The 10,199-nt window shown below is 38.5% G+C and overlaps 1 protein-coding gene across 2 annotated transcripts; it reads right to left on the reverse strand.

Moving 5' to 3' along the window:
• Positions 1-257: 257 nt before the first annotated feature.
• Positions 258-8,474, reverse strand: LOC131298404 (uncharacterized). 2 transcript variants are annotated; one of them, XM_058323843.1, is made up of 8 exons: positions 8,173-8,474; positions 5,280-7,142; positions 5,013-5,174; positions 4,846-4,900; positions 2,572-2,720; positions 2,145-2,231; positions 1,051-1,179; positions 258-542 (listed from the first exon to the last, which is right to left on the reverse strand). In XM_058323843.1, the coding sequence occupies exons 1-8, from the start codon at positions 8,239-8,241 to the stop codon at positions 423-425; spliced, it is 2,634 nt and encodes an 877-aa protein (XP_058179826.1). In that variant the 5' UTR covers positions 8,242-8,474; the 3' UTR covers positions 258-422. The 2 variants fall into 2 exon arrangements, with proteins under 2 accessions (XP_058179826.1, XP_058179827.1); XM_058323844.1 differs by lacking the exon at positions 8,173-8,474 and adding an exon at positions 7,618-8,151.
• Between the last annotated feature and the right edge of the window lie 1,725 nt (positions 8,475-10,199).

The following is a 10,199-nucleotide window of genomic DNA, read 5'->3' on the forward strand; positions in this document are numbered from 1 at the left end:
CTACTGCACTCGAAGCGTATCATCAGTAGTAGGAGTAATATAAAGTGACTTAAACAGAAAAAAAGACGGGGACATACTAATCGGAAATCATCGAATCATAAATATGACATGGTCTGCTGAGGGCATCCCACGTTTTTTTTTTTGGGCACCAAAAAGAGTCAAAATTAGCAATAGCATAAGCAATAGTAGAAAATAAACGAATAGAAGATAAAGGGGGCCGGAGAAGGGGGAAACAAAGTCCGTGGTGCTCACAAGGGTTGAATAATCAACTACTCATTCACATAAAGCAAGAGATAACTATACATTTCGGATTTAGGCAGCATAAAGAAGCTAACGTGAGAAGGGTAAATTCATACAACAGACTAAATGTAACTAAATACTAATCGGAAAATAGAAGAAACCTATTCATAGCATGGCTGAACTCAGGTCTCCACCGCAGGTGACCATTCAAATTTGGTTAGTTGGCTTTTCTTGGCAATGTTGTCCAAGCACCTCCTGACACATTTGTGGTTCATTTCAAAGATGAAACTCATCCCCCTTATCTACATAGTCATCATTCGTGGTAAGTTAGTTGCATAGTCAAATCCAGATACATCCATGCAAACACTACAATACAGAGAGTAATGCAAGCCTAATATACATCAAGTTCTTGCTCCATACGTGCTATTACCATTGTCATGCTTTCACCGCAATACCAAAGACATCAAGAATTTCAAGATGGTGGAATGGTTTGGGTAAAGCACTACTACAAAGGCCATGCAAGAGTATCCACACCTTTCTTACTAGACCACAACGTTGTCATTGCGATGGAATTAATATTGCAGACAGGGAAACATGCAAAAATTAGTGCCACTACAACTACGTCCAAAGTAATCAGAACAGACTGGCATGGTCTGCTCAGCTGTACCGTTAAAACAAGCCGTCACTGCATCAGAAATGAATGTGCCGGTGACTATTTTTGATTGATAAAAGTAGCAAAACAAAATATACATGTCCACTTTCAAGTTCTAAGAGGGAACAAGATACCCAAAAATGGAGAAAGTCGCATACCTCAATCAAACAACTTGAAGTTAGACCCAACGACTGTCCCGTAGCAACTGCTTTGCCATTTACAGAAATTGAAGTCTTCCCCAGATTTTTCAAAAAGAAGGATCCATCTGTCTCCATCTTGATAAGTGCCTGACCACATAGAATGAACATTATCCATTCTCAAAGTCCCAAAAACTCAAAATCAGTAGGATGCCTTGCTAAGAACAAAACGCTTGATTAGGCTAAATTTGGGAAAGAGGTGTCATTTGAATTCTGGTGTGTGTCACCAACTTGTTACTTGAACTTTTCCCACAGAGTCACCGACTCACTATACCTCTTAACAAATGACTCTGAAGGACTGAGATTACCACTTGGAAAGTTCAGCGTTTCCCTAGTGGGTATAGAAGAAATAATATTTCTTCCTTCGTTGTTTTTTCCCTGGAACCCTAAACCCAATTTTGTTTAAACAGTTATCGCCTTCAAGGCTCCAGCAATGTCATCATTGTCTTTTTGTTGTTGGTCGATTCATGGGTTAGTATTGAGCTGTAGAACGTTGTTTGTATGATAAACAATAGGTAACAGAAGAATACAGCAGATTATGTAATGCAAACATATACAAGGTGTTAGCATTTCTTCAATTAAGAGAGAATGTTTCAACCACCAGCTGAAAAGACCCTGATGATTTAGTACAATAGGCCATATCACGTTAAATCTGTCAACCCACCCCTGACATAACATGTTTGTTAAAAGTTAAAACTAGATTGAACCCCATGGAAACAAAGTCAAATTCAGTTGCTCGAGAAATGTGACTAAAGTAAGTGAAAAATCAAAGATGTGCATGGGTAACTTTGCAGGGAGACCATGCAATCTGACCTACTTAAGAATACTACTAGACATTGATGGCCAAAAGTACTTAACGATATCACTCTGCTGGATGCCCAAGTCAATTGATTATGTTTTTGCCTTTATCTTCTTATTGAGGCAAGTATCTATGAATATGAGGTAATCAATCTTAGTGAATAAATTTCAAGTGTATGAAAGCTGACACTCATACTCGTCCCCATAGATCAAAATAAACACAACAGCATCACAAAAGGTCTTTAAAATAATCTCACCTGCCGTCTGGATATCTTGTTAGCACGCCCTTCTTTCCCTAAGTCAATATCTACCTCAATTTCCTCTGTTGATCTTCCAAGAATGACCTATAAAAATAAAATGGTTGGTCCATGAGAAAAACTGTCAGCAGAAAAGAAAAAGTTGGATGATCATTGCGAGTTCATGAATCACACCCAATAGATCCGTCCATCTTAAACAAGGGGCTTTTATCTTCCCGCTCTAATTACAGGGGAATTATTGTTTTCAAGGGGGGTAACATGTGATTACCCCAATAAGTAATGGACAAAAACAAAAATCTCTGGTTGGCAAAAAGAAAGTTTGATATATTAAATATCCCAACAAACCATGGCCAAAAGTGAGGTCACTCAATGAACTGCACTTGAGAGCCAACAAAAATAGTTCAAAGAACAAAATTTCAGTTAGTACCTCAGTTTCCCTGATATAATACTTCAAACGACGGCCATACAATATTGCCAGTGCACCTTGAGATGCAATGGCTCTTTGCAGAGAAGATTGAGCACACTGTTCCAACCGTCTGATTTTCCTCTTAGAATCTTCGTGTTGGTACCTTGAGACTGGAACAGGTGACAGAACGAACTCAAACTGACTACACTAAATCACCAAGATGGATGTAGCGTCAAGAATGAAAAGTAAGAACTTAATTTACTTTGTTTGAATTAGTTTCTCTTTACTTGGGTAGCAAAAGTATAACTACACGGCATTTAATCAATAAAGCATGTTTACCATCATAACTTAGTTATCGAAATTAGTTCTCACATACATCTTAGCTAAATGTTTAGCCGTTAAGGTCATTGAACCTATCACCTAGGCACTTAACGGACCAAACAATATACTTTCCAAGTAAGGCTGCTTTTATCGAAGATAATCAATAAGCATATGTGCCATCATAACTTAGCTATTGCAATCGGTTACCATTGACATGTTAATTAAAGGAGATTTTAAATATCCATCCCCAAACCTCATCCCATGTAAGTATTTATCCAGCTCATTTTGAACAGTTATGTTTTCATCCTCGCTTTTAAATGATCCCAAAATTGCCCTTTATTATATAGATACCTTGATTATTATACATAATATATGTATATATAGGCAAAGATTTTTGGGACTAAAAAATAATCTTGAGGGTCCTCTAGCCTAATTTAAGGATAATCACCCCTAATTAATTCCAAAAATTCGGCAAAACTATATCTAATCCCCAAAATTTGGCAAAACAATTTAAACCAACCCCTCAGCCAAATCCCATTTTCATTTGCAGGGAAGCCAGCGGCCTCCTCGACCGCCTATGCTGACCGTCGCGCTCCTCGATGCTGTTGATCGTCACCACCTCCTCCGCCGTGAACGGCTGGTGTTCCACAGAGAGGATAGGAGGGGTGCAAATCACCATACTCGGCGATCTACTTCGAAATCGGAAACACCAACTTGTTTTGCCGTTCCATTTGTTCTTTACATTTTTTTGTGTTTCAATGTAAGTTGAAGAAAGGGATAATAATCCCATGAATCTCGGTGAATTACCTATGCATGTGTATATCCCCAATTTTTGAGTCGGTGGTTGGGAGGGGTGGTGGTGGTTTAGGATTTCATGGTTTATTTACGTAAATCGCCTTGTGTTTTTACGATTTCATGGTTTAGTTATGTACTTCATGGTTTATAAACCATTGAATCGGCGATTGAATATTCATGTTTGTTTTTTTTTGTCTTGGTCATTGATTTCGTTGATTTTTTTGTTTGTTTATGACTTGTGTGAGTATTCATGGTTTATTTTCAGAAATAAACCATGAATCGGCAATTGAATATACATGGTTTTTTGTCGTCTTGTTCATTAAGAGATAAACCATGTTTTTGTTTGGTTTATGACTTGTCGACGATTGAATATTCATAGTTTTTTTGTTGTCTTGTACCATGAATTTGAAATTGATTATTATTTTTTGTTTATGGCTAGTTTGGGTATTAATTCATGGTTTTCTATCGTCTTGTTTGTCATAGAGATAAACCATGTTTTTGTTTGGTTTATGACTTATTTGGTTATTTATGAATCGACGATTGAATATTCATGATTTTATTGTCGTCTTGTTCGTTGATTCTTTTTGTTCATAGTAGTTGGGTATACATGGTTTATTTGCAAAAATAAACCATGAATCTGCGATTGAATATTCATGGATTTTTGGTCATCTTGTTCGTTGATTTTTTTTGGTTTATGGCTTGGTTTGGTATTTATATCATGATTATCAATGAAGGTTTCCATAACGATGCACGGATTGAATGGAAAAGAATTTCTGGTACTTTTGGGAAGAGAATAACAAAGATTTGAACTCCCCACTAAATTAGGAAATGATTGAATATCTCACTAATTGAGGAAGACAATATACACAAATATGGATATCTTATTAAAAAGGGTAATATAGGTAATTCACCATCCGGGAGGATGAAAATATAACTGTTCAAAAAGCGCTGGATGAATACTTACATGGAATGAGATATATAAGGATGAATCTTTAAGTCTCCCTTAATTAAATGTTAAGTTCGTGGAACCTATCACATAGGTACTTAACGAACTAAAGGTGATAGACTTTATAAGTAAGGCCACTTTTATCGAACATTAATCCTCTGTATGTGAACGAGTGCATGCGAGATGAAACATGAGCAGAAATTTATCAGTTAATGATACCTCTAAGAAATTACCTCGAGTAGTAAAATATGTATCCTCCTCATATGGACATAATTCCATTTCAAGAATCTGGAAAAAAAAAAAAACCCATCAAGAAGCAGAAAAGCAAAATCTGGTAACAAGCACAAATAACTTAGAGAATATAGTCAGACGTAAAAAAAACAAAAGTCTGAAGATTTACCATTGCTTCAATATCGGAAAAGTAAGGCACATCATTGTCACTCTCCGGTTCTTCATGATCAGATGTCGAGGGATTTACTACTGATTCTGGAAGGGTTATTTCAATAGGACCTGCTTCTGCATGTAATGGAATTTCCCCGAAAGTACCCGGGGTGTCTACTACCTGTTTACAGCAAATACAAGGGTCAGAGAAGATAGGAACATAATCACAACACTTAATGAGCTGCTTTAGGATAGAGGCAGTAGTTGCTATCATAAAAAAGAATACCGCAAGTTCAACTTTTGGAACAATGCTCTCCAGCTTTCCATCCACAGCAGCATTTGGAGGTGCGAGTACTGCTTTGCATTGAGAATCTCCAATGGCCTTGTTAGTGTGTCTGGGAGCCACAGCCATACGGCTAGTATCAGGCAACTCAGATTTAACAGTGCATCCAACAAGTGCGTGTTTTGAACCCTGCGCCGGCAACATGTGTGGTCCAACCATCTGTGATGGCACAAAAGATTGTGCCAGATCTTCGCCTTTCTTCAAGAAATTTAGTCCTAGTCCAGCATCCTTTACATCAGCAGACAATGAAGGATCAATAGCATTTCTGACAGTTGGTCTTGTTGCAGGAAATGCAAATGACGTAGCTGGATGGATAAGCAAGAAAATGTCATCATTGCACGGGATTTCTGGGTCTTCAGTGTTCAATGTGCAGTTGGTATTCCCAAGATTAAGTTCAAGAGGCTTGGAAGTTAAGACTGACGTAGATGGCCGTGAACGAGAAACACTTCGTTGATCACCACGAACAGAGAGCAGTTGGGAAGTGGGAACTTCTGAATCTGCTGGATATGCAATGCCAGCAGTTGCACGGCCAGTGTTTGAAACAATCATTTCCTTAGGTTCAACTTTGGGCACATCCCCTCCAATGGCATCCAAATGAGAACTCACCAGATCCATATCTATGAAGTCCAAAAGTGAGTCTGAAAGATCTACAAATTCACCATCTGATAAAGCAGCTGAATTAATAAAATCATCACCATTTTGTTGCTCTATCAGCGAGGGCACTGAATGAAGATCGCCAGGGCCTGATGAACCTTTTCTCTCATTATCAGCATTACCAGGAAGTGCGGAAACATCTTCTGCACCCGGATTTTTATCTTTGAGGCTCATATCAACCGGCATAGCAGGTGCTGACATATCCTCCATTGTCTTCCAGAGATGAGGTAACTGTGGTGAAAATCCCATTGTATGGAATGAAGCACTACCATCTGGATTGGGGGAACTCAAGTGTTGTGCGCCTCCCAATTCAGAGCAGGCATTATGGAGGTTATTACTAGTTGGATCAAAGGTAGCCAAAGGTTTTGCCTCTGAATCATCAGTTTCAAAAGGTCTTGTACCCGGGAAAGGTTGTGATGACCCCATTTCCTCAACATTTGAGCATTTCCCAGCTTCAAGACTAAGGGGCAAACGTTTGTGCGCAAGAGTACGCTGAAAAGACTCTGCTTCAACATTTCTCAGCGAATCTTGGGCTGAAAAGGAGGAGACATCTTCAGGAAATTCGTGTAAGCAGTCATTCCTTGCAACTCTACTTATATGGTTGTCTGCAAGTGGTTCTGGGCCTTCAGAATGAAATTCATCACCAATGTTACCCAGAACATTAGTGGCAGCTATATCCGTCATTGTCTGTGGGAAAGCATGATGCAGGGTATCAAAATCTGATTCCTGGAGGCCAAAGTGATTTGGCATGAAATTGCCAACAGGAGGCCCATTATCGAGTGTGACACGCTCATGAAAGTCACCCCCATTACCACTACAATTGTGAAGATTGGGCTCATCCAGAAAATCTAGATCAACAGAGCTAAAAAACTCACTTCGAATTCTCTTTCGCATGGCATAATACTGCTTCCGAATGCTTCCAAGTTTTCTCTTTTCGTGAACCATTTTGCTTTGTGCAGCCTTGTCTGATCTATTGAACTCTGACGAGAGATTGGAAGCAGAACCTTGAAGCTCACCCATGCAAGCAGAAGCTTGAGCTGCAATATCAGGATCATAAAGTAAAGAATGCCATCGATCTTGCAGTTCTTGAAAGGTGAATCTGCGAGAAAACTGCACTGCCCCCTTAGCAAGTGCTTCCAAAGAAGCGCCTGCCTGCAAAACGAGAATGAACAAATGTACGATAGATGTAAGGCATTATTAGGTAACACAGAGCACAACTGGATCATAAAACGCAACTTATTGTGCTTCGAGAAATCCCAAAGAAAGAGGACCAAGAAAACTTTTGGAAAAACTGCAATACATGCATTCTCCCTCCTCTCTATCTTGCCTAATACACCAGAAAATCAACTAACTACCCCAACAGTGTATGATGATAGACACACACCAATATTAACCAAAGAACTGGCAATGTGTAAACTAAATGTAAAATGCAGAATTCAAGTACAAAGATGACTAAAAAGGGAGAAAATTTGAACTCTGGGTTATGCACTCTCTTTTCCTAACACCTCCTCCAAAGAAATAATTGTCATTTAGAGAAGTAGCACTTTAAATTTGCGTAGAGGGCATATTGAATTACAGCAATCTCAGATACAAAAGTGACGACGGATGTGCAATAATACAGGCTTACCAACCATCGGTAGCTTGACTCATAAGTCATAAGGATTATTCAACCGAAAACACAGCTATAGAGTTTCCCTCACTTTGCTGCTCACCAAAACTATATATCCAGCCATGATGTAAACACCACACAAACCAATCAAACATTAAAAACAAAGGCAACCAGTCTCAGTGTTTTGCTAAAAGGAATTACAACACCGAGTCGTAGTTGAACTATCAAAGAGTTAATTGGCCTAGGTCACATAATCCTCCAACAGGACACTTCGCTCCCACTCTCAATCCTCACCCTAAGCTTCCGCTCTCAATTTTCGCTCTTGTGAATTTAATAGTTAGCAATAGTTTCGAAAGATGCTTCCGCGCACGTGCATTATGTGACTTCAATAATTACTACTAGTATACTACGCACAATATGAATAGTTCTGAGTTAGAAGGATAAGCGGTCGATAATCCTAGGCTAATTAGTAGAATCACAGAACAAGAAGGTTCATCAAATTTCGGCCAAATTACAATGTACGTATAGGAAATCAACTCCTAAATAAGAGAGAGAGGTTCAATTTCTAAGTACCTCGACGGCGTTCTTCAACAAGAGGTCGTCCTCGGGGATCCACGGAGGGGTGAGAGCAAGGGCTGCCATCGCCAATCACTTCCTAAAACCCTAGAATGTTGTATGAGAATGACGCTACACGTATGATTCTCGAAATCGTAGAGAGAAGAGTCTCTCAATTGATTGCAGAACCATTTGGATAAACAGAAATCAAGAGATTTTCGAAGGAGTGACCGAGGGAGATTTTGGTGGTTTAGAGAGAGAGAGGGATTAATTCATCGGCGCGGGTAACTGCTCGCTCGCGGAGTCCCCTGTAGAGAGAAAATACTTTCCTGTGATTCCTTCTTTCTGCGGTAGAATGGTATTGGTGAGAACGACGTCGTGCGTTGCGTTCCCGAATACCGTCCGTGGACTTTCTTTTGACTCTCCTTTTCCATGGAATTTGTACAGACTATAATTAAAAACAGAAATTTTGTTGGTTTTTGTTGCAAAGCAAAGCGAAGAACCAAATCACTTTTATATGGGATTAAAGAATTGAGAAATTTTTGTTTACGAATGAGCTGTGATTATACTTTACGACGCTCAATCGCGAGCGTCTAAATGTGTTTTGGACGGTTTGAATTTAAAAAATATATTCGCTAGAAGAGTTTAACTCTTCGTTGAAAGGGTTTTTTTTTTAATCCGAATTATTGATTGTCGAAACAGACGGCTGAGATTGCACAGAACCGTGAATATCTGCAGTGAATAAGTTTCTCTCTTAAAAGATTTGGGGAATGTTTCTCTCTTAAAGATTTGGGGAATCAAATTAACTTGTGAAATTCATAAAATCAAACCAATTCAAATTAATAGACTATGGTTCGTTTTCGATATTGAACCACAATGCATTTTAAGTTGGAGATACTTGATTTAATATAGAACACTTTGAATTTACATGGAGTTAAAAACTAAGAAAATATACACTATATTATTTTGTTTTCTACTCCCTCCGTCCCTTTTTAAGTGTCCTGCTTCGTAACTCCAACTTATTAAAAAGACATCATCATTACACCTTTTCCATCAACTTTTTCCTCCACTTTCCCTACTTACCCATCATCATTACACTTTTACTCACTAACTTTTTAAAATGAAATCTACTTTTAGGGACAAAATAGACAATGCACTAACTTTTACCCCCCTAACTTTACAAAATGAACACTTATTAAGGGACAGCCCAAAATGAAATACTGGACACAAAATAAGGGACGGAGGGAGTACTAAAATACATGCAACTTTTTTTGTGTGGATATCTTCTCGCCTAACTCAAAATTGCATCATGATGCAAGGCATAGATAATCGGAATGTAGTGCACCTCCGTACTACATTGTGCAGTGCGATCGATTTGGCCGTCTATTTTAAAACGAACGACCTTAGATTGGTCACACTACACTGTGTTTTACGGAGAGGTGCACTACACCACTTCCAAATCCGTAGGATAATCTCTTATCACTACTTTATATGTTTACATGTACTCCCCTAACTAAGCAATTATTTAGTTCAGGAGAACCACCCTACAAATACACATTCTAGTGGAATTCACAATTCAGTGTATACACACACCCTACGTAAATATGTACTTGTGAAATGGTCCACAGTGCCTCATTGCCTCATGGCATGACAGTGCTCCCGAACTATTATATAATTTTACCAAAGAGTCTTGTGCACTAGTTAATTTCACCAAAGAGCCTTATGCACTAGTTAATGGCAATTAAATTATGAGTACAAACTTTTCAATAAATAAATAAATAAATTTGAGTACAAAAATCATTTTTTATAGATTAGATAGCTGTCAAACTTCTGTTGTTTTCGGAAGTAGAATGGTACGGAGCCATAAAATGGTCTCAAGTTTAACCAACTAATATGAAACGTCAAAACTTTAAAAAGATTTTGCGCGCTAATCTGGGAGCGGGACTATAACTAAATGTTCAATTCAAATGGAAAATGAAGCAAAACGAAGCGCAGCTAGCTCTGTGCAAGCGCACCTGCACGTATGCCTTAATCAATCAACGACG

This window comes from Rhododendron vialii, chromosome 8a, assembly GCF_030253575.1.
Source record: "Rhododendron vialii isolate Sample 1 chromosome 8a, ASM3025357v1".
In the NCBI taxonomy this organism is placed as follows: Eukaryota; Viridiplantae; Streptophyta; class Magnoliopsida; order Ericales; family Ericaceae; genus Rhododendron; species Rhododendron vialii.

Bases quoted from the DNA above. Each gene is read 5' to 3' on its own strand.
- LOC131298404 (XM_058323843.1), bottom strand. From the start codon at position 8,241: ATGGCAGCCCTTGCTCTCACCCCTCCGTGGATCCCCGAGGACGACCTC. The intron at 2,232-2,571 runs GTACTAACTGAA...TTATTTTTATAG, and splicing joins ATTATATCAGGGAAACTGAG to GTCATTCTTGGAAGATCAAC. The intron at 1,180-2,144 runs GTGAGATTATTT...CTATGTGGTCAG, and splicing joins ACAAGATATCCAGACGGCAG to GCACTTATCAAGATGGAGAC.